A 24637-nucleotide genomic window follows, 5' to 3' on the forward strand; every position below is an offset into this window, starting at 1 on the left:
CTAAGGATTGAGGCCGTGCTCGAGGGGGGTGAGCGAGTCCGGATCCCCAAAGTCTGCGCGGTCAGAGGAAAGGAAGATAGCGATGGAGACGAGGATACCGCCGCTGTCAGGCAGGCCACGCCTGTAAGACGCTGCTGGAACTGCGGAAGCCCGAGTCACCTGCATGCACAATGCCGCCGCCGCCGTCACCCAGTACCGTCTGAACAAGAGACGTCGTCGTCGGGAAACGAAAAAGGAGCGGCGTAAACGGGGGACCGCCGCTCCTTCACCTTCCTTCCCCCACCCATAGAGGCAATGAGAACGACGCTGTGGCAATGGTGGGCCGTGTTGGCCAGGGCAACAGTCTGCATGCACCCTGCCTCCTAAATGGGGTGCAGTGCAAGGCCTTGGTCGACACGGGCTCCACCATCTCCATCCTGCGGCCCGGGGTCCTCCCCAGAGAAGGTGACGGATGGCTGGGAGGCTGGACGCCCACCGAGATTTGCCTCCGCACTGTCACCGGCCAGGTCGCGTCCATGCTGGGACGACGGCGTCTGGAGATCCAGCTCGGAGACTGCACGATCCAACACGAGTTCTGGCTGGCGGAGATACAGGATCGCTGCATTCTGGGTTTGGACCTCCTGAACAAAGTAGGAGCCACCATCGACTTGGCTGAGGGAACCCTGTGCCTTGGCCGGAGTCAACTGCGCCTGATTCCGGGTCGGGAGAAGGAAGGGGAGCAACGCCGCACCAGACCCACCGTGCGGCATATTCCGACCAAGGAGTTTCGTCGGACGCGGAGGGGCAGGACCCGGCCTCTCCCAGAAGCAGAGTTTGCAAGGGTTTCAACTGTCTCCGCCCCCTCCCCTGCAGAACGTTCATCGCCCCCCGCAACCACAACCGGTGGAACACAGGACTGCAGGATAACTGATGCGGTGATAGCGCTGTGGCAGAGGAGTAAGGAGGGTCTATCTCAGGGCCAGCGGGACCAGTTATGGGAACTATTAAGGGGGTACTTGGACATTTTTGCTGCAAACATAGAGGACTGTGGGCGGACTGGATTAGTTCAGCACAGCATTAACACGGGAGACGCGGCTCCGATCCGGGAGCGACCACGGTGGCTACCCTTGGCAAAGCGGGAAGCGGCCGAGGGCATGATTCTGGAAATGGCCGCTGCCGGGGTAATCGAACCATCGGCTAGCCCCTGGGCCGCGCCAGCCCTGCTAGTAAAAAAAAAAGACGGGTCACTGCGGTTCTGTGTGGATTATCGCAAACTGAATGCAGTGACCCACAAGGACTCGTACCCCCTTCCCAGAATCGATGAAGCTCTGGACTACATTGCAGGCTCCCGCTGGTTCAGCTCCCTCGACCTGCGCAGCGGATACTGGCAGGTCGAGCTGGCCCCTGAGGCACGACAGAAAACTGCATTCTCCATTGGCCAGGGTCTGTGGCAGTTTTCAGTGATGCCCTTTGGACTGTGCAATGCCCCAGCAACGTTCGAGCGCCTGATGGAGCGGGTGCTGACCGGAGTTCCACGGACCCATTGTGTTGTATACCTGGATGACTTACTGGTGCACGCCGCCACCTTTTCGGCGGCACTGCAGAACTTGCAGACTGTGTTCGAGCGCATCCCTGGAGCCGGCTTGAAACTTCACCCTGGGAAGTGCAACCTGCTGAGAAGAGAAACACACTTCCTCGGACACGTTGTCGGGGCAGACGGCATTGCCACAGACCCTGCTAAAGTGACTGCTGTAAAGGACTGGCCGGTCCCCAGGACTGTGACGGAGGTGAGTAGCTTTCTGGGCCTGGCGTCTTATTACCGCCGCTTTGTGAAGGACTTTGCTCAGATCGCCAGGCCCCTGCACCGCCTGACCGAGAAAGGGGGCCGGTTCAGCTGGGACACCGACTGCGCAGCTGCCTTTGGGGAATTGCGAGAGGCTCTTGTGAAGGCCCCAGTCTTGGCGTTCCCTGACCCCCAAAAACCGTTCATCCTGGACACGGACGCGAGCGATGTGGGGATCGGAGCAGTGCTAGCCCAGGAAGGCCCGGACGGGGAACAAGTGGTCGCGTACTACAGCCAGGCTCTTAGTAAAACAGAGCGGAACTACTGTGTGACTCGCCGGGAACTGTTGGCTGTAGTACGGGCCGTGCACCACCTTCGTCCCTATCTCTACGGGCGAAGATTCAAGCTGCGCACGGATCATGCCTCCCTGCGGTGGCTGCTCAACTTCCGCGAGCCCGAAGGACAGGTGGCTCGCTGGATAGAGACACTGCAAGGGTATGACTACTCCGTCCAGCACCGGGCTGGCCGCCTACACAATAATGCAGATGCCCTGTCCCGTAGCCCCTGCTTCTCTGAGGACTGTAAGCACTGCCATCGGATGGAGGAGCGAGAGGCGCAGCGATACGTGGAGGAGCGAGTAAGTGCTGCCACTGTAGCTGTGGAGACCCCCCTCGAGTTGCCAGCGGGGGAGATCCAGCGTCAGCAGGGTCTGGACGCTGAGCTGGCACCACTGATCCGCTGGTTATCGGCGGGTCAGCGCCCAGCCAGACGTGCGGTGTCAGCCCTCTCCCCGGAGGTAAAAGCGCTGTTGGCGCAATGGGAATGTTTGAGCCTCTGGGAAAGTGTGCTGTACCGTGCCTGGACAGACCCTGCGACAGGGCGCAAGCGGTTACAAGCAGTGGTTCCTCAAGCTCTCCGAGAGACCGTCCTGCGAGCCGTGCATGGCGGACCAGCCACTGGACACTTCGGCGTTGCCAAGACCCTGGGTCGGCTTCGGGAGCGGTTCTACTGGGGGCGGTGCCGACGTGATGTGGAGACTTATGTGCGACGCTGTGACCAGTGCACCGCCCAGAAGGGCCCCTTGGACCGCTCTCATGCCCCACTCCAGCAGTACCAGGTGGGGGCACCATTAGAGCGCGTCGGTGTGGACATCTTAGGGCCGGTCCCACGGACGGAGGGGGGCAACCGGTACGTCCTGGTGGCCATGGATTACTTTACTAAATGGCCCGAGGCGTACGCAGTCCCCGATCAGAGCACGACTACCTGCGCGGAGGCACTGCTGGAAGGCATGTTCTGCCGGTTTGGGGTTCCCGAGGAGCTACACAGTGACCAGGGGCGTAACTTTGAAGCGCAGGTGTTTGGGGAGGTGTGCAGGCGGCTGGGTATTAAGAAAACCAGGACGACCCCACTACACCCGCAGAGCGATGGATTGGTGGAGCGGTTCAACCGCACCCTTGCCACCCAGCTGACCATGTGGACCTCCCAGCACCAGCGTGACTGGGATCAATGCTTGCCCTTGGTCCTAATGGCCTACCGGACTGCAGTGCAGGAATCTACCGGGTGCACGCCAGCGGCTCTTATGTTTGGGAGAGAGCTCCGCACCCCAGTGGACCTTGTGTTCGGCCGGCCACCTCAGCTCCACACTCCGGAACCTGCCGGTCCGGAATACCTCCAGCAGCTACAGGACCGATTGGACACTGCCCATGCTTATGCTCGGAAGCACCTCACCTCGGCTGGCCAGCGTCAGAAACGGGCATACGATACTCACTGCAAGGGCCGGGGATTTCAAGCTGGGGAGCAGGTCTGGGTTCACTGCCCCCGGCGAAGAAAGGGACTCTGCCCCAAGCTGGCCAGTAACTGGGAGGGCCCCTGTGTTGTTCTGGAGAGGCTCTCCGAGGTGACTTATCGAGTGCGGCTGCGGACCCGTAGCCGGGCGGTTGTGCTCCACCAAGACCGCTTGGCCCCCTACCGCCCTGGAACAAACTCGGTTGTCCCTGCAGCCAGCCCGGAGGCCAGCTCCCAGGACAGGGAAAGCGCTTCCCCCTTGCAACAATTGAATAGTTCGCCAGCTGGTGGCCCACGAAGGGGCATTCCGGCTCCAGCTGACTCCCAGCCCGCTGCACCTGTGCTCCAGCGCGGCCAGCGTATCCGTCGACCACCCCCGGGACTCTCAGACTTTATGAGACATTAAGTGTTGGGCCGACGGGACGTTCGGCCCTAAGATGGGGGCTGTGTAACGGGCACGGCTGGACTGACTCGCCGTTGCCACCTGTCGGCGAATAGGGCACTGTGCCCGGAGCCAGTCCCCTACATTTGGTTAATGTGCAGCAGAGGATGCTGGGAGTACGAACTATGGTAGGGGAGAAACTGAATTATTGTTGTTGTGTTTATTTGTTGTCCCTGTAAAAGTTCCAGTATTATTTCATGCATTTTCCTGTAATCGTTATTACCCTTCCTGTGTTATGTGTTAAATATGTGAATGTCACCCTGAGAGGCAGAGTAGTGCTCTGGGGTGGGGAAGGGCTGTGTGTGTGTGTTCGAGGAGGGCGCTGACCTGCTGTTAGCTGCTTATTAAACTGCATTACCTAAAAGAGCTATTGTGTGCGTGTCTCTGTTAATCCCTGTGCTCGCTACAATATATATATGTGTGTGTGTTGTATGGAGTCGCCCTCACCTCGCACACGGAGCGCCTTCACGCCAGTGCCGGGTAGCTTGAGTGTCATTCTATCCTCGTAGCAGATTAATCCGGGATCCTCCGGTTTAAGAGCCGGGCAGGTGGAGGCTGTCTCGCCGCCGTCATCGTCCTCGCTTGGGACGTTAGTGTGGAAGGAGTCTAGCGGGAGGAACGAGAGGAAGCAAAGTTAACCGGTAGAGAATCACTGCAGAAGGACGCCCCGTGTCTATCTGTTTGTAACGAAGGCACTGTGCAGTGCAGGTGGAACTGAGCACATTTAAAAACAAACTGACAGAGAAAAACAAACAAAAAAAGTAAGCCTCCTTTCTGGCGCCTCACCGAGGTTGGGAGTCGCATTCCCAGGCTGCAGCAGCGGGGTCTCCCCGGTCCAAGACAAGGCGGCCCGGCCGAATCCAAGCAGCAAGCACGCCACAAGTAAGCAAGGCGGCAGCATCATCACCCTCTGCCCGCTCCGACACATTGGTGTTGTTTTCCCGCAGCCACTTGTCGCTCCAGTCCCTGCAGTCAGGCTGTATCCTCGCTTACTGCGCTCTGGGGGTTTATAAGAGGTGTCGAGACCGCGCGAGGGCTTCATTGACGGTCCAATCGGGTTCCACGCGCCATCATTCTCACGCGGGTTTTTTTTTTTTGGAAAGGTAAACTCGCACACCGAGACTTTTTAAAACCCAACTTTAACGTGAAGCTGCCCAGTTGTTAATATTTTCACAGCCTTTGCTTTAACTGTGACGCCTACATCCTTTGTGGTAATCGATGCAATATCCCATATGCGCGTGTAGTAAACGAGGATGAGAGGGCAAGCGTGCTTCATTCACCCTTCAAACCAGCTGTGAAGCGCACACATTATTTAGAGGATTTAGAACCGGGTTGGAACAAAGACCAGGAGTGGAATCGCCCTCCGGGGCCATGATTGGACACACCTGTGTTATGCCACTGCCATAACTTGTGTAATTAAGTACGAGTCCCTTTCCCTTTGAAATGAATGTTTTGCTATTCTTCCCCATTGTTTTAACACTTAGAAGAATGAAAAGAAAATGATGAACACAGTTGATGAAGTTTAATTTGCAACATGTTCTATGCAATTAAAATAGTCCCTTTGTCTGTGTTACGTTTATAGACGATGCCAGTTGTAGAGCAACTTGCAGAACAGAAATACAGGTGGAGTCGCCCGGACGACAAATCAAACCACACACACACGTGATGCTAACAGTGCCGCTGGGGATGCTTATCATATGATATGTATCATTTCAAATGGCATTTTACATAGTGCGCGCGCACTATGTGCTTAATTAAACATCTGAGCTAGTCGTCTGTATCAAACTGCCAAGAAATGGGAGGCTTGTTTCCTCCCTTATCGTTCACAAACGCAATTAAAAACGTGTGGACTGCTAGTGTTTCACTGAGATCCCATCCTGGGTGGCTACAAACTAGGTTTAGCAAAGTGTAATCCAGTCCATATCATTTTTGGAGGCAATTCCATTTTAGCTTCCACTAGCGAAGACCCCGGATGTTATCTTGGACCTCACGCTTTCTTATGATTTCTGTATCAGAACAGCGTCTTATCATTTGAGAAATGTTTCCAGATGAAAGCGTGTTCTGGGTATGAGGGATGCAGAGACGTTGACACAGGCATTAATAACCTCTCGTCTTGATTATTGCGATTCTTTGCTTGTTGGTAAACCTGTCACTAAACCTAGAAGGATTCAGCTTGTCCAGAACAAAAAAAATTGACGTCGCCAATTATTTTACCCCGGTTTTCACCCCAGTTTAGCATGCCCAATTAGTATCTGTATCCCCGGCTCACCGCTCGCAACCCCCCCGCCGACTCAGGAAACAGAGGCTGAAACACGCGTCCTCCGAAACGTGCTCCTTCCAAGCCGTCATTTTTCGCACTGCAGATCCACAGCAATGCCACCAGACCTATAGTGCCGGAGGACAACACAGATCGGGCGACCTATCGGCCACAGGGGTCGCTGATGCGCGGTGAGCCGTGGATTCCCCTGCCGACCTAAGCCCTCCCTACCCGGTCAGCGCTCAGCCAATTGTGCGCCGCCCCCTAGGAACTCTCGGTCACGGTCAGCTGTGACATAGCCTGGACTCGAACCTGCGATCTCCAGGCTATAGGGCACATCCTGCGAGGAGCGCCTTTAGTGGATGCGCCACTCGGGAGCCCGTGAAACATTGGATTCTTAAATCGAATATGAAAACACACTTTTGTGAATGTGCTTTTATGTAATTGGTTGTAACTGGAATGTATTATAAGAACATCATTAAGTTTACAAACGAGAGGAGGCCATTCAGCCCATCTTGCTCGTTTGGTTGTTAGTAGCTTATTGATCCCAGAATCTCATCAAGCAGCTTCTTGAAGGATCTCAGGGTGTCAGCTTCAACAACATTACTGGGGAGTTGGTTCCAAATCCTCACAATTGTCTGTGTAAAAAAAGTGCCTCCTGTTTTCTGTTCTGAATGCCCCTTTATCTAATCTCTATTTGTGACCCCTGGTCCTTGTTTCTTTTTTCAGGTCAAAAAAGTCCCTTGGGTCGACATTGTCTGACTCTATACCTTTTAGGATTTTGAATGTTTGAATCAGATCGCCGCGTGGTCTTCTTTGTTCAAGACTGAATAGATTCAATTCTTTGAGCCTGTCTGCATACGACATACCTTTTAAACCCGGGATAATTCTGGTTGCTCTTCTTTGCACTCTTTCTAGAGCAGCAATATGCTTTTTGTAACAAGGTGACCAGAACTGAACACAATATTCTAGGTGAGGTCTTACTAATGTATTGTAAAGTTTTAACATTATTTCCCTTGATTTAAATTCAACACTTCTCACAATATATCCGAGCATCTTTGTTGGGGAAGCTATAAAAAAGGCCACATTGTCTAGATGAAGACATTTCTGAGTCAACATAAACTCCTAGGTCTTTTTCATAGTTCCCGTCTTCAATTTCCGTATCTCCCATATGATATTTATAATGCACATTTTTATTGCCTGCATGCAATACTTTACACTTTTCTCTATTAAATATATTAAATATATTCTATATATATATATATATATATATATATAGAAAACTGGAAGAAAGTGGGCGGCAAAGAAAGCTGTGGAAGATGCAAAGGCTGCACTTCGAATTGGTGATATCATGGGGCAAGTTCAGCATGGAAGAGGGGGTCTTGGTCTCAGTTCAGCTCCTCCTACATGGCACAAGGCAGCCCCAGCTCAAAGGAGGAAGCTGGTAGTCAACGAGGTGCAAAAGCAGGAGGAGAGGATGAGGTGTATAAAGGCCATTTCCCAGGCCAAGCAGGGAGAATGGATGAGATGGGAGAGTGTGGAACAACGCAAGATTGGCTGGCAAGACCTATGGTCAATGGAACAGAGCAGGATCAGTTTCCTCATCAGGTCAACATATGATGTTCTCCCATCACCACAGAACCTAAACCTCTGGGTAGGAGAGGATCCCTCATGTCCTTTGTGTTCATCACCTGCAACATTAAGGCACATTTTGACAGGATGTAAGGTGGCTCTTAGCCAAGGACGGTTTACTTGGCGCCATGACCAGGTGCTGCGATGTTTGGCCTTAGCATTGGAAGACAAGCGTAACATGACCAATAAGTTGTCACCTGTTCCATCAAAACATTACACACAAAAGACAACATTCCTCCGCCCAGGAGAGCAACCACCAAGAAAAGGTGTTAAAACCAACCCTCGGCCAGGACAACTGGAAGCTGCTAGAGACTGGAAAATGCTGGCAGATGTTGGTCAACGGCTTATTTTTCCACCTGAGATTGCCACCACTAACCTTCGACCAGATATTGTCTTGTGGTCTGGATCAGCACGCCTTTTTCACCTGGTAGAGTTATCAGTGCCATGGGAGGATGCTGTAGATGAAGCGTATGAGAGGAAGAGACTGCGGTATGCTCAACTAGCCACTGAAGCGGAACAGCGAGGATGGAGAGTTCGGGTTTACCCAGTGGAAGTGAGTTGTCGAGGATTTGTGGCACACTCTACAACCCGGTTTCTCAGAGACGTCGGATTCAGTGGCCAAGAGTTGCGTCGCACAGTGAAGAACTTATCTGAAGCAGCAGAGAGGAGCAGCAACTGGCTGTGGTTGAGACGGAAAGATTCTGGCTGGGGATCTCAAGCACAATAGAAAGAAAGAAACGCTGATGTACAGGTAAGTAAGCTGGGCTGAGTTGAGTGGGGGACAGAGGGGGGTGATGCTGGGACGCCAGAATCACCGTCGAGCCCTCTTGAGGTGTCGTGGGCTAGTCGACGAAACACTGAGGATGGAAGGTGCCCACTTGAAAACCCCAGAGATGTACCCTACTTAGCTCAATCCAGATGGTTGTCATGCTGATGCGCTGGGGAGGCCGCACTTTGGTTGATCCCGGAGCCAGCATCGCAGCCGTTGTGTGTGCTGATGCGCCAGAGAGGCTAAATAAGCTGATCCCTGGAGCCAGCATTACACTTCAGCCATTAAACACAAAACAAAATAGCTCTCATTTATATATAATATTGCTCTCATATATATCTATCTCTCTCTCTGTGTATATATATATATATATATATATATATATATATATATATATATATATATATATATATATATATATATATATATAATAGTTAATAGAGAAAAGTGTAAAGTATTGCATGCAGGCAATAAAAATGTGCATTATAAATATCATATGGGAGATATGGAAATTGAAGGGAACTATGAAAAAGACCTAGGAGTTTATGTTGATTCAGAAATGTCTTCATCTAGACAATGTGGCCTTTTTTATAGCTTCCCCAACAAAGATGCTCGGATATATTGTGAGAAGTGTTGAATTTAAATCAAGGGAAGTAATGTTAAAACTTTACAATACATAATATTGTGTTCAGTTCTGGTCACCTTGTTACAAAAAGCATATTGCTGCTCTAGAAAGAGTGCAAAGAAGAGCAACCAGAATTATCCCAGGTTTAAAAGGTATGTCGTATGCAGACAGGCTCAAAGAATTGAATCTATTCAGTCTTGAACAAAGAAGACCACGCGGCGATCTGATTCAAACATTCAAAATCCTAAAAGGTATAGACAATGTCGACCCAGGGACTTTTTTGACCTGAAAAAAGAAACAAGGACCAGGGGTCACAAATAGAGATTAGATAAAGGGGCATTCAGAACAGAAAACAGGAGGCACTTTTTTTACACAGACAATTGTGAGGATTTGGAACCAACTCCCCAGTAATGTTGTTGAAGCTGACACCCTGAGATCCTTCAAGAAGCTGCTTGATGAGATTCTGGGATCAATAAGCTACTAACAACCAAACGAGCAAGATGGGCTGAATGGCCTCCTCTCGTTTGTACACTTTCTTATGTTCTTATAATACATTCCAGTTACAACCAATTACATAAAAGCACATTCACAAAAGTGTGTTTTCATTTTCGATTTAAGAATCCAATGTTTCAACCTGCATAATGGTAACTGGAGCGGAGTTCTGGACAAGCTGAATCCTTCTAGGTTTAGTGACAGGTTTACCAACAAGCAAAGAATCGCAATAATCAAGACGAGAGGTTATTAATGCCTGTGTCAACGTCTCTGCATCCCTCATACCCAGAACACGCTTTCATCTGGAAACATTTCTCAAATGATAAGACGCTGTTCTGATACAGAAATCATAAGAAAGCGTGAGGTCCAAGATAACATCCGGGGTCTTCGCTAGTGGAAGCTAAAATGGAATTGCCTCCAAAAATGATATGGACTGGATTACACTTTGCTAAACCTAGTTTGTAGCCACCCAGGATGGGATCTCAGTGAAACACTTGCAGTCCACACGTTTTTAATTGCGTTTGTGAACGATAAGGGAGGAAACAAGCCTCCCATTTCTTGGCAGTTTGATACAGACGACTAGCTCAGATGTTTAATTAAGCACATAGTGCGCGCGCACTATGTAAAATGCCATTTGAAATGATACATATCATATGATAAGCATCCCCAGCGGCACTGTTAGCATCACGTGTGTGTGTGGTTTGATTTGTCGGCCGGGCGACTCCACCTGTATTTCTGTTCTGCAAGTTGCTCTACAACTGGCATCGTCTATAAACGTAACACAGACAAAGGGACTATTTTAATTGCATAGAACATGTTGCAAATTAAACTTCATCAACTGTGTTCATCATTTTCTTTTCATTCTTCTAACTTAAAACAATGGGGAAGAATAGCAAAACATTCATTTCAAAGGGAAAGGGACTCTTAATTTATTACACAAGTTATGGCAGTGGCATAACACAGGTGTGTCCAATCATGGCCCCGGAGGGCTATTCCACTCCTGGTCTTTGTTGCAACCCGGTTCTAAATCCTCTAAATAATGTGTGCGCTTCACAGCTGGTTTGAAGGGTGAATGAAGCACGCTTGCCCTCTCATCCTCGTTTACTACACGCGCATATGGGATATTGCATCGATTACCACAAAGGATGTAGGCGTCACAGTTAAAGCAAAGGCTGTGAAAATATTAACAACTGGGCAGCTTCACGTTAAAGTTGGGTTTTAAAAAGTCTCGGTGTGCGAGTTTACCTTTCCAAAAAAAAAAAACCCGCGTGAGAATGATGGCGCGTGGAACCCGATTGGAGCGTCAATGAAGCCCTCGCGCGGTCTCGACACCTCTTATAAACCCCCAGAGCGCAGTAAGCGAGGATACAGCCTGACTGCAGGGACTGGAGCGACAAGTGGCTGCGGGAAAACAACACCAATGTGTCGGAGCGGGCAGAGGATGATGATGCTGCCGCCTTGCTTACTTGTGGCGTGCTTGCTGCTTGGATTCGGCCGGGCCGCCTTGTCTTGGACCGGGGAGACCCCGCTGCTGCAGCCTGGGAATGCGACTCCCAATCTCGGTGAGGCGTCAGAAAGGAGGCTTACTTTTTTGTTTGTTTTTCTCTGTGAGTTTGTTTTTAAATGTGCTCAGTTCCACCTGCACTGCACAGTGCCTTCGTTACAAACAGATAGACACGGGGCGTCCTTCTGCAGTGATTCTCTACCGGTTAACTTTGCTTCCTCTCGTTCCTCCCGCTAGACTCCTTCCACACTAACGTCCCAAGCGAGGGTGATGACGGCGGCGAGACAGCCTCCACCGGCCCGGCTCTTAAACCGGAGGATCCCGGATTAATCTGCTACGAGGATAGAATGACACTCAAGCTACCCGGCACTGGCGTGAAGGCGCTCCGTGTGCGAGGTGAGGGCGAGGAGGGGCCTCGGCGACTCCATACAACGCTTTATTCATATGTACTGGTTTATGTATGACTGGAATACAGAACTAAATGGTGCGTGTGGGTCTTACAATTAAAATGCAGTGTAGTTAGTTGACCAAGAAAGTAATTTTATTCTAAATAACAGCAAAATATTAGCTGGATATTTGACGTCTGTTTTAATGTTTGTTGTACTTCCTTGAATCGAGCAAACATTGAAACCTGGCAAATCCTGGAACATACATTTCAGATGACAGCATTCCTCTTGTCTTGTTTGAATCTGGTCTGTGTTTAATAGACCCGCCTCCGTCCTGCTACTAGATGGAAATAAATCGCATGTTTACTTTAAACTTCGGGCACGTGGTCCCGGTGTAGCGACAAAGTGTTTCATCGTCAGAATGTGGTGCGCGTACCCGTCTAACGCCAGAAAATGATACGCTGTGATCGACTACTGCACACATCACTACAAACAAGGCACTATCATACAGGTTTACAGTGTTAGATAACCCAGTTTGTTCATCACCAGTTACAACATGCCCCTTTCAGATGGTCGTGTGGAGCTAAAATCATTTGTGCATGCCCGGGCAAGCGCAGCACATAGTGTACCACGTTTTAATGTGTACCACACCCCGTGATGGATGACCTCGCACGATGTTACTATATTTCTTTTAGTGAAGAATCGCCTCCTTCCAGTGGCGAGCCTGGCCGGGTTTTGCAAGTACAGCGTGACGTTTAGTGGGGGCTACAGCTTGTTCACGACGTCATTCAAGGGCTGCAACGTGAAGATACAGGCAAGTTGCTTCAACTCCTTTCTATTGTGGGTTTGGAGAATTCAGAGACTCTGGATCCGACAGGATGCTCCTCAATCACTAGAAATAATTTAATGAATAAATAAATGCTCTTTTAATAATTGGCTACAGTGTTGGGTAGCATGGTAGAAATAGCAGGTAGAGTACATCAAATGGACTGGTTCTGTATTGGTCAGACCGATTTCTCAATTGTGGGAACGGAGGGACCGCATTGAGTAATGAATGCTTTCTGGTTAACCCATGAAGTGTCTTGTGGATTTAACTTGGTAATACCTCTAATTCTAACTAGCTGCAAAAGTAGTGTATCAGATTGCATAAATACAGCTTGTGTTTGTTCTCAAATGTAGTACTCGCTGGGTTAATACCACACCATTCCAGACTTCTTAAAGGGAGTTGCTTTGATAGCAGTATTGGCCACCCCTGGTGTTACTGTCTTGTTCCTTTTAGGAAATCAACGGGATCTCCTCCTTCGTGCTCACTGTGTTCTTCCCAAGGACAGGGGGTGCAGGGCTGGTGATGAGGTGTCCACAGAGCACCCCCAAATCTCTCCCCAATGCAGCCTGTGGGGTCACCACTGTGACCTTTGAACTGCCAGAGGGACCCCTAGAGGAGGTCACAATCACAGGTGAGACCCTGATTATCAAATGCTATTCTATGTGTCTAGTGGTGTTCCTGAATCTGAACACAAGGGCTGCAACAAGACACTAATGTCACGACCGTATCGATATGAAGGTGTGGTACGATCTGTATCAATGTGATGGGCTACTTGTAGATGCCTAATCAAATGTTCATTTGATGGCTATTGTTACATTGAGACTGGATCATACCACTATCCCAAGCAGCTATGACACCCCTCATAGCTTGTGTCCAACTATTCAGACCTCTCTTTACATTGCGTAGACACCATGATTGTCTGGCCCTGGCTAGAACTACAGCTCCCATCATGCCTATGCACCTGCAGCAATGGTGAGTGATGCTGGGAGCTGTAGTTTAGACTAGTGAGCTATGCTGTGGTCTTGTATCGCGATACAAACTAGATACACCTATTGCAATATCCTATCTTGACTCCTTTTAATACACAGTGGGTGGGGGGGGGTACAGTTCACCTAGCAGTCTCTCAAGATTGACTTCTCGTTTTGGAGTATTTCAATTGAGTGACTTCTAGTATTTCACATTTGCATGAAGCTTGATATTGCTTCTCGTATTGTGTGTTTTCTCAGACCGGTCTGGTTTGGAGATGCTGATCAAAGACGCCCCAGATGAATGTGCTTTCTACCTGATGAAGGGAGACGGGATGAATGTGCTCACAATCTCTTACTATGCCAAGGATGAAGGCTGTCCTCTTCAAACACAGGTACAAGGTCAAAGCGTGCACTGACTGTCCTTCAATAATCTCAACCGAGGACCAGCGGCTATTGGCATAAAACCCCTTGGTGAAGCGTAACAAGGATACATTTTCCCCTTGACTGGGATATTGACTCCAATGTTTCAAGCTGTTTTCTGCAACACCCTTGAACTCCAAGGGAGGGAATTCACTTCAGGTGTTTTATAGGAGCAGCCACTGAACAGCACTCAGCCCTGCAGCCCTTATAGCTGGGGCCATTCATAAAAGGCGGCAATTGCACAGGATTTGATGTTGAAGATGCTTCACTAATTCACAGAATTGCCCTTAACCCATTAAGTACCAACATGTATTTGAACACAAGCTGTATTTGGTACCTTTAGGTGGTTATGGCTAACGGTTACAGTATCAATGTAAAATTAAAACGGGTAGATGAGTTAAATACTCAAGTGAAGCATGTCCTCCAAAGAAGGACAATTAAATGTTACAATTTACTACAGCAATTGTGGAAGCTAACAGTTAAACTAACCTCTGTGCTTTCGCAGTGGTAAAGTCTGCAATTGTAGCTTAATCTAGTCTTTGGCAAATCTGGTGCATGATTGATGTCTGTCCTAGTCCAGTCCAATGTTCCTGCAACAATGTGAATTTATTGATTTACTATTTGGGCAAGAAAAGCTTCTCCCCTGAAGCTACTGTAACAGTCTAAAGCAAGCTCAAGGCGCTATTCTAACCTGTCTTCCTCCCAGAACAATACCCTGGTCTTCCATGTGACGTACAAGGACGCGGAGGGACGGCCAGGCTCCATAGAGCAGGGGTGTCTCCCATTCGAACCCCCTGCTGTCTGTGGCCCCTCCAGCATGAGTACAGATCTTCCAGAGGGGCCACTAGACCAGGTCTTCATCCTGGGTGAGTCTGCAGTGGGAGGGGCTGGTTTGTAAAGCCTCTTGCTCTTAATCATGAATGCAATAGCAGTGTACCCATTCCAGGCTTTACCAAGAGCTTGATTAGCCACTGTGTATAGGGAACAAGTTCACATGTCTTAAACTCCTAGTGACACCAGGAATAGCTGAAACTGCTATGCGATGGGAGTGTTATTTCCAGCCCTGGTGTCAAAGCTTATAAGAGTTGGAATGGATTTTAGAGATGGTCAGCACTCCTCCTAAAGGGGGTGGATGGGGGTCAGTGATCATGTTGCAGAGAGTGCAGCAAGACTCCTATTGCATAGTAGTTACTATGAGCTTCATTCGCCACAGTGTAGGTATCCAGCTCAGGGGTGTCTTCAACTCCTAGTGAGACTAGTATTGGTTCCTTAATTGTACTTGCATAAATCACAGTAGATCCATTGGCAAGTTACCCTCCCAATGGCATGAGTGCTGTAGCTATACCCACCTCCTCCTGTCCTTGTAGATGGGAAGAACAACCTGGTCGCTGTGAAGGCCAATGGCAGCTGTGGCTATGGGCTGGTCCAGGGGATTGGGAAGAACTACTTTATGGCTCCTTACGATGCTTGTGATGTGCTGAAACAGGTGAGGCTGTCTGTGAGTGAGCAAGCAGGGACCCCTTCAGACCTAGTCAATTACTATTTGACCTGTCATTTACAATGTAGTTGAACTTGGCACACCTGTGCAATTCCTGCATATTTGTCTTGCCCACAGTAACAGCTCAGCAGTGTGACAGTACAGTGAAAGCATGTGTGAAGCATTAGAAACAGTACACAACTAGAGCAGGGTAAAACTATCCCTTCAGTTTCCCAGTGAAAGCATGCTAAAGCGTGGTAATGGCTGATCATGCCATGCTTTCACTGAGCCTAGTTCTTGGCAATGGTAAACCATGCATTTTTGTGGGGACTTCTCATTGTGTAACCCTTATTTCTCTTTGTAGAACATTGACGGCCATGTCCATTACTCGCTGTCCGTTTCGTTCTCTGATGTAAACGAGGTGACTCGCTTGAGGCATATGAAGTGCCGTGTCTTGGCTAAGCGTGAGATCCTCCCTCCCCACCCTGCTGGTGTCTCTGTCTCCTGCAGTGAGGGGTGCATGACGGTGCTGCTGCCTGCCGGTCCCCTCAATCTGGTCAAAGTCAAGGGTGAGTCTGGGGCTGGCTTTTGACTGTCAAAGCCATGATTGTCATTTGAGCACTTGCAAATTGAGACTCGTTCTATCTTAAGCTGCTGAGAGCCTTCATGCTTTTGTCTTGGTTTATTGTAATGCTGATTTTATAAACCTATTGACTGTCTGTATCTGGGGGGTGTATGGAAGCTTGCTGTGTTTCACATTAACATTTTTACACATGTAGAGAACAGCTGGTCCAATAAACTTGTTCAGGAACTTTGGCACAAGCTATTGAGTGTCTGTATCTGGGGCTGCATGGAGGCAGTCTGTGCTGCATGCAGTGGCTGTAGATTGAGGCTTTGGTACTGATGCTATGATTATATTCAGAACCGTGGCAATGGGTGATGGATGGCCCTAACCCAGGCTTTGTTTTGATCTTTTTGTAGATGACTCCAATAATCTGGTTGGGGTGCAGTCTGCACCAAGTGCTTGTGGCTACACTCTAGAGGAGAAGGATGGAAAGACCGTCTTCACAGTGTCTTACACGGCCTGCCATGTCAAGACCTTGGTAAGAGCCTGCCCAACTCGTGAATGCCTGGACGCTGCATCCAGTCCTTGGGTTCAGAGCAGGTTTACCAGGGGTCTGCCTGAACAAGGTGGAGTTCTGAAAGCCAGGACTGGGTGCAGCAGGGCTAGTGTGTGTCAATCCATTTGTGTTGCTGGATGTGTGTGTTCTATTGTGCCAATGTCTCCACTCTCCCTCCTTGTGTTCTAGAATAACTGGTATGTCCTGACGGTGCTCTTCACCCCCTACTCCTCTCGCCAGAGGGAGGTGACGGTATCTTCCTGCCCTGTACCCCCAAATCCCATCCCCCAAGAAGGTGGGTTTAATGAACTCCCTCCTCCCATTGCACAGGAATTTCACCTATTCCAGCTTTTGATCAGAGCTTGATTATCCCCAGGATCTAGTTAACAAGCTTGGGTGTGTTATTAAACTCGTAGCAAAACGCAGTGGTGTGCAGTGACAATCCACTGGGGTAGCAGAGTCAACACCTGCCCCCACCACACAATAACCGTTTTATATTGTCATGGGGGGGGGGGGGGGGGGGGGGAGAGAGAACAGCAAGCGTGTTTTTAATGTAATTGTTTTGTAACCTTGTAAGTCGTGTAGTGCGGTTTTGATAAAAACTGCAACCTATAAACATTGAATACAGAAAAGAAACCAAGCTTTGAGTAAGCTGAGTAGATGGATGCATTGGGTAGCTTTCTTTTGAGGTTGGAGCTTTATGAATGGCTAATGTCAAGTGACTCTCCACACTACTTGTACACAGTCCGTTCTGTATTCCTCCTTCAGTGGCTGAGCACATCTGTTTGATATTTTAACTTTATCAATGTAATGAACTGCCTCTAATCTCTTGCACAAAATTCAGCTTTTCTTGCACTGCTTGGCCTTGCATCTGTCCTGCCTCAATGATTAGCCACCTGCGTAACAAGGGGCACATCTGACACTCCCATTGGTTAAAATTACTCCAGACCTTCAGACCAGGCAGAATGCCTTCAACTGTGTGTCCCTCTGCTCACTTGTGATTGGACTGCCACAGAATGCAGGTCTTTTATTGGTTGATCATGTTGCAGGACCTTCAGCACAACCTAAGAGTATCCGATTCTGGGGGTGTGGAGGGAGTGACACACTTGAGGCTGCCCCACACCAGATTGGCAGTGGTATCACCAGAAGTGATGTGACCAGTTGGAGAACTGGCTGATCTGTCCAGCTAATTGCTATTGACTAAACAATGATCAAGACTGGTACATAATCATGATGTTGAAATTGAGTCTTCTCCGACAGTATTTCAACATGGGTGACAATAAGTCGCACATACCAGGCTTATCCAGTGCCTTTTGAAATGGACTCCCATAGTCTTAATCTTATTACGGTCCTTGTCACAAAGCTCTGGGTGTTTCCTCTGTCATTCTGGAGATTGCTTCACCCTGCTGGACCGCATGCATGGAAGCTGTTCTATTTTGTGTTGCCTGTGGTGTGATGCATCTCAAGTATAGGTTTTATTAATCCCTGCAGTTGCGCCTGGTGTGTAGCAGCCTTTACTCTTCCAAGCAGCAATCCATACAAACCCAAGCCGCTGTCTCTTCACGCTGAATGGTAAATCTGCTTCCCTGTCTCACTTCCTGCAGGCTGTCTGATCCCAGCTGAGCAGCAGCTTCCCTGTGGCCCCTCTAAGCTTTCTCCAGCGCTGTGCCGGGCTAGAGGCTGCTGCATGAACCCCAAAACCCGCCGCTGCTTCTACCCTCTAGAGAGTAAGCACCCCATTCCTCCTCCAATAGACTGATTTCCTCTTGCATCCATTAGTGTCATCCACCTCTGTCCTTTCCAATGAATGCAGTAAGCCTGGGCTGCTAGTGGGTTCATGGTCATTCTTGGCTGTTTAAAAGCCTGTATTGGATTCAATCTCTCTCTCTCTCTCTCTCCTCAGTGTGCACGGCAGACGAGCAGTTTGTGTTTGCTGTTTACCGCAAGTCTTTCAATCCTGAGGTCAACCCTGCCAGTCTGGCGCTCGCTGGGGACCAGTCCTGCCTCCCAGTTCTCTGCACTCCAGACTATGCCATCTTCAAATTCCCAGTCACTGGCTGTGGGACCCGCACCTTTGTGAGTTCCTGTTCAGAAGTTTGAATGGAGCATTTCAGAATTGACCCTTTTGATGCATGACATATCAAATGGCTGTAATTAGTTTTGGCCACGTACATTTAATTGGACCAGTGACGTGATGCACTGGATTGTAACCCTCTGTGTGCAGGTTGTGGGGGAGACTAGAGTCTACCTGGCTGAGGTGCAGAGCTTGATCCAACGCAGGCAGTGGACCTACGGGCTCGTAACCAGCGACAGTCCCTTTAGGCAAGTATATAGCCAGAGCTCTGCCCTTATTGCAGGTATACATTGCTTTTTAGATGGAGCCTCTAGTAATGGTGTGGATCACACAGTCCTTCTGCTATACTGTATTCAGTGCTCCACTCTTTCTACCCCTAGTCTCCTTGTGGAATGTCGTTATTCTAAAGGGAACGTGGCCAGCACTGGGTTCCTGGTGAAGACCCCCACAGACCTCCGCCCTGCCCCTCACCTGGGGGTGTTTCAGGTGCAGTTACAGATTGCTAAAGGTGAGACATGCCACCTGGAGGTGTATCTATCTCTTCAGTTATTAAACCAAATACAAAGTTATCAAACGCTCCATTTCAATGCATGTAATAAATCTGTCCTCCAGAACTGAGATCCAGCCGCTTCTACCCCCATGTCTCACTTAATAGGATGCTGAAAGTCTCTCTCTCCTCAGATGGGACCTTCTCCCAGTTCTACCCCTCCACCAGCCTGCCCGTGAGTCTCCTCCTGGGGAGCAGAGTTTACCTCGAGCTGCGTCTGATCAACCCCACTGACCCCAGCCTGGTTCTGCTGGTGCACTACTGCATTGCTTACCCACGCTCCTCCAGTGCTGTGTGGGTGCTGCTGTACCAGGGGTGAGTCTGACCATCACACGCATGTTCTGAGGTCCTGTCAGTCTGCCATAAGCTTTTTTTAACCCTATACCGCTTCTGATTGGATGTCTCTGTCCCTCAGTTGTCCAAATGTCCTGGATTACGGCAGCTCTGCGTCTCTGCACGTGGACGGCCAGCCCCCCCACTCCAAATTGAGACGACGCTTCAGTCTCCGAACATTCCAGTTCCTGAGCAGTGGGCTAGCCCTGGACGAGGAGGTGGGTGGGGTATTAATGGGGTGCTGCAGACTGACCTGGCTCTGCACGGGTCTGTATTGCATCAGTAACAACGCTCAACTGCCAGTGTCTTCAGTGGAAATTCCATGACCAGCATTTAGACTCTCAGTCTTTCTGTCTTCTGCATTTTCGATCTCTGTTGTAGTTGAAGACACGGATGGAAATCCTCCAGAGCAGTTGGGTCCATTCCTGGTTTTGCTATTGGTTTAATCGTACACCTGAGCTTGTTGCCTCTACACTCTGGCTGATCAAGCTTGTAGTAAAACCTGGAATGGGTGATGCTACTGGCAATGGGAGTTCTTTCCATCCCTGTGAAATTCAGTGCCATATGTTTTGACCAAGTCTCTCCTCCCGTGTATCTCAGATCTCCTTCATGTGCTCCACTGAAGTCTGTTCTCCAGACCAGCGCCGCTGCAATGAGGGTTGCTTTGATGGGAGAGGTGAGTTGCACAATGGATCAAATCCTTCTAGAAAAGGACCAGCGTTGACTCAGGATTCTGTTGATTGGGTTCACACGTGTGTGAGAATTAAGGGGAACACTGTCTTGTGTATTTTGCATAATAGCTGGTAATTTGGAAGTACACATGCATTAATTTTATCCATAGTTCTAATATTTCAGATACATGTGTTCTATTTGAGCTGTGCTGCTGATGCATTTTGAACTGCATGGGTTTTATTGTAGTGATTTTGTACTTGCTATCTAGTGCTTCACACTATTGAACAGCAGTTCGATTGGCTTGTACTTCACTCTGGTACATTGTGTTGCTTCTGATTGTCCCAGCATGCTGTATTCTGAACCCAGCACTGTGCCTCTTGTAACTCCTCCTTCAGACACTCCCATCTCGGTCGACCCCAGTATGAGACTGCGCTGTGCTGGTAATCCCTGCCCAGGGAGGGTGATGCTGGAGGGAGCCTAGTGAAGGAGCTCAGAGCCCAGGCAGGAAACTCAGCCCTAAGACTACAGTAACCATTTCAAATAAAAAGAACCAACCCATCTCTTCTGTGCTGTGTCTTCATTGTAACACTCTCTCCACCTCAACACCTGCAAAACAGTCTGGATCTGCCAAACTGGGGGCAAATAGAATTAAGTCTACAATTTATAGGGGTTCACAAGTGTGACAAATGCATGTGAACAAATGTAACCTTTTGAATGCATGGCACCCTTGTATGGGGCTGCTATCTCAACTTAAACTCGGCCTCTCTAAATCTGACCTTTGCTTCCTCTCCCTCTGACGTCTCAGTCTCTCTCGACTGTCACTCTCTCTGAAAATCTAGGTGTTACTCTTGACCCTTCTCTCAACACATCTTTCCTGACACAATTGCTTTCTTTGTATGTAGCATCTACCATATCTGTCCTTTTCTTACTGCTGTATTCCACCCAATTCCTGGTCCAAGCTCTTGTACTCTCCAGATTGGACTCCTCTCTCCTCCCCCTCTTCATCTTATTCAAAACTCTGCTGCTTGTCTTCTGTTCTCTCAGCCTTCCTCCTCTCATGCTACCTTATTGCACTAACTGTAAACTACACTATTTAAATATGAAGCTTGCAGTGTAACCCTGTACTGCCCTGTAACACCTGCAAGTCTGCTTCGATAAAGGTGTCTACAAAATAAACTGCAGAACAAAAATATTGATTTGCGCATTTGAAGACCAACAGCAGGAAGTAAAGCGAGAGAGGCAGAGAGTGAGTAAGTGTGTGAACCTCCAGGGTTTGATGATGTAATATTTAACTGGATGGTGTGTCTGTGAAATGGCCAGGACTTGCTTTTAAAGGTATAAACAGCAGTGTAGGATGACCTGGTTGTGCGTGTAGATTACAGTACTCCTGGACACTGTGCTGGGCTCAGGTTGTGCTTGTAGATTACAGTACTTCTGGACACTGTGCTGGGCTCAGGTTGTGCTTGTAGATTACAGTACTCCTGGACACTGTGCTGGGCTCTGGTCGTGCTTGTAGATTACAGTACTCCTGGACACTGCTGGGCTCTGGTCGTGCTTGTAGATTACAGTACTCCTGGACAGTGTGCTGGGCTCTGGTAGTCCCAGAAGGTCATCTGTAAACGGAGAGTAGTTAAATGCTGGTAATGTATAGTGAGTGCCCCCTGCTGGTGGACAGAGGAGCAGTCCAGTTCCTCAGATTATCTATAAAAAGCAACGTCCCACCACTACACACTCAGTCACACAGACACACACACCAGGGATGAAAATACAATGCAATATAAAGCGCCCTCCCTTCACGCCATGGCATCCCACAGCGCTGTCCAAAGTTAAACACCAAACAGATATGCTCTCATATCTATCTATCTATCTATCTATATATATATATATATATTTAATAGAGAAAAGTGTAAAGTATTGCATGCAGGCAATAAAAATGTGCATTATAAATATCATACGGGAGATACTGAAATTGAAGAAGGGAACTATGAAAAAGACCTAGGAGTTTATGTTGACTCAGAAATGTCTTCATCTAGACAATGTGGCCTTTTTTATAGCTTCCCCAACAAAGATGCTCGGATATATTGTGAGAAGTGTTGAATTTAAATCAAGGGAAATAATGTTAAAACTTTACAATACATTAGTAAGACCTCACCTAGAATATTGTGTTCAGTTCTGGTCACCTTGTTACAAAAAGCATATTGCTGCTCTAGAAAGAGTGCAAAGAAGAGCAACCAGAATTATCCCGGGTTTAAAAGGTATGTCGTATGCAGACAGGCTCAAAGAATTGAATCTATTCAGTCTTGAACAAAGAAGACCACGCGGCGATCTGATTCAAACATTCAAAATCCTAAAAGGTATAGACAATGTCGACCCAGGGGACTTTTTTGACCTGAAAAAAAAAACAAGGACCAGGGGTCACAAATAGAGATTAGATAAAGGGGCATTCAGAACAGAAAATAGGAGGCACTTTTTTTACACAGAGAATTGTGAGGATTTGGAACCAACTCCCCAGTAGTGTTGTTGAAGCTGACACCCTGAGATCCTTCAAGAAGCTGCTTGATGAGATTCTGGGATCAATAAGCTACTAACAACCAAACGAGCAAGATGGGCTGAATGGCCTCCTCTCGTTTGTAAACTTAATGATGTTCTTATAATACATTCCAGTTACAACCAATTACATAAAAGCACATTCACAAAAGTGTGTTTTCATATTCGATTTAAGAATCCAATGTTTCAACCTGCATAATGGTAACTGGAGCGGAGTTCTGGACAAGCTGAATCCTTCTAGGTTTAGTGACAGGTTTACCAACAAGCAAAGAATCGCAATAATCAAGACGAGAGGTTATTAATGCCTGTGTCACCGTCTCTGCATCCCTCATACCCAGAACACGCTTTCATCTGGAAACATTTCTCAAATGATAAGACGCTGTTCTGATACAGAAATCAAAAGAAAGCATGAGGTCCAAGATAACATCCGGGGTCTTCGCTAGTGGAAGCTAAAATGGAATTGCCTCCAAAAATGGTATGGACTGGATTACACTTTGCTAAACCTAGTTTGTAGCCACCCAGGATGGGATCTCAGTGAAACACTTGCAGTCCACACGTTTTTAATTGCGTTTGTGAACGATAAGGGAGGAAACAAGCCTCCCATTTCTTGGCAGTTTGATACAGACGACTAGCTCAGATGTTTAATTAAGCACATAGTGCGCGCGCACTATGTAAAATGCCATTTGAAATGATACATATCATATGATAAGCATCCCCAGCGGCACTGTTAGCATCACGTGTGTGTGTGGTTTGATTTGTCGGCCGGGCGACTCCACCTGTATTTCTGTTCTGCAAGTTGCTCTACAACTGGCATCGTCTATAAACGTAACACAGACAAAGGGACTATTTTAATTGCATAGAACATGTTGCATATTAAACTTCATCAACTGTGTTCATCATTTTCTTTTCATTCTTCTAAGTGTTAAAACAATGGGGAAGAATAGCAAAACATTCATTTCAAAGGGAAAGGGACTCGTACTTTATTACACAAGTTATGGCAGTGGCATAACACAGGTGTGTCCAATCATGGCCCCGGAGGGCTATTCCACTCCTGGTCTTTGTTCCAACCCGGTTCTAAATCCTCTAAATAATGTGTGCGCTTCACAGCTGGTTTGAAGGGTGAATGAAGCACGCTTGCCCTCTCATCCTCGTTTACTACACGCGCATATGGGATATTGCATCGATTACCACAAAGGATGTAGGCGTCACAGTTAAAGCAAAGGCTGTGAAAATATTAACAACTGGGCAGCTTCACGTTAAAGTTGGGTTTTAAAAAGTCTCGGTGTGCGAGTTTACCTTTCCAAAAAAAAAAACCCGCGTGAGAATGATGGCGCGTGGAACCCGATTGGACCGTCAATGAAGCCCTCGCGCGGTCTCGACACCTCTTATAAACACCCAGAGCGCAGTAAGCGAGGATACAGCCTGACTGCAGGGACTGGAGCGACAAGTGGCTGCGGGAAAACAACACCAATGTGTCGGAGCGGGCAGAGGATGATGATGCTGCCGCCTTGCTTACTTGTGGCGTGCTTGCTGCTTGGATTCGGCCGGGCCGCCTTGTCTTGGACCGGGGAGACCCCGCTGCTGCAGCCTGGGAATGCGACTCCCAACCTCGGTGAGGCGCCAGAAAGGAGGCTTACTTTTTTGTTTGTGTTTTCTCTGTCAGCTTGTTTTTAAATGTGCTCAGTTCCACCTGCACTGCACAGTGCCTTCGTTACAAACAGATAGACACGGTGCGTCCTTCTGCAGTGATTCTCTACCGGTTAACTTTGCTTCCTCTCGTTCCTCCCGCTAGACTCCTTCCACACTAACGTCCCAAGCGAGGACGATGACGGCGGTCGAGACAGCCTCCACCGGCCCGGCTCTTAAACCGGAGGAGCCCGGATTAACCTGCTACGAGGATAGAATGACACTCAAGCTACCCGGCACTGGCGTGAAGGCGCTCCGTGTGCGAGGTGAGGGCGAGGAGGGGCCTCGGCGACTCCATACAACGATAGATTG

General features: G+C 48.5%; 2 protein-coding genes across 3 annotated transcripts; both read left to right on the forward strand.

Moving 5' to 3' along the window:
* The first annotated feature begins 11055 nt into the window (after nucleotides 1-11055).
* Nucleotides 11056-12576, forward strand: LOC131699686 (uncharacterized). 2 transcript variants are annotated; one of them, XM_058997273.1, is made up of 3 exons: nucleotides 11056-11326; nucleotides 11506-11664; nucleotides 12350-12576. In XM_058997273.1, the coding sequence occupies exons 1-3, from the start codon at nucleotides 11071-11073 to the stop codon at nucleotides 12559-12561; spliced, it is 627 nt and encodes a 208-aa protein (XP_058853256.1). In that variant the 5' UTR covers nucleotides 11056-11070; the 3' UTR covers nucleotides 12562-12576. The 2 variants fall into 2 exon arrangements, with proteins under 2 accessions (XP_058853256.1, XP_058853257.1); XM_058997274.1 differs by lacking the exon at nucleotides 12350-12576 and adding an exon at nucleotides 12224-12339.
* Nucleotides 12577-12608: 32 nt separating this feature from the next.
* Nucleotides 12609-20650, forward strand: LOC117412828 (zona pellucida sperm-binding protein 4-like). Its single transcript, XM_058996671.1, has 16 exons — nucleotides 12609-12629; nucleotides 12934-13111; nucleotides 13707-13840; nucleotides 14575-14734; nucleotides 15236-15354; nucleotides 15710-15914; nucleotides 16327-16448; nucleotides 16656-16761; nucleotides 18071-18193; nucleotides 18370-18542; nucleotides 18691-18788; nucleotides 18921-19048; nucleotides 19222-19402; nucleotides 19503-19638; nucleotides 20021-20096; nucleotides 20488-20650. Exons 1-16 carry the CDS (start codon nucleotides 12609-12611, stop codon nucleotides 20571-20573), a joined length of 2046 nt encoding a protein of 681 aa, XP_058852654.1. The 3' UTR covers nucleotides 20574-20650.
* Nucleotides 20651-24637: the final 3987 nt, after the last annotated feature.

Source organism: Acipenser ruthenus, chromosome 23 (genome assembly GCF_902713425.1).
Source record: "Acipenser ruthenus chromosome 23, fAciRut3.2 maternal haplotype, whole genome shotgun sequence".
Taxonomy (NCBI): Eukaryota; Metazoa; Chordata; class Actinopteri; order Acipenseriformes; family Acipenseridae; genus Acipenser; species Acipenser ruthenus.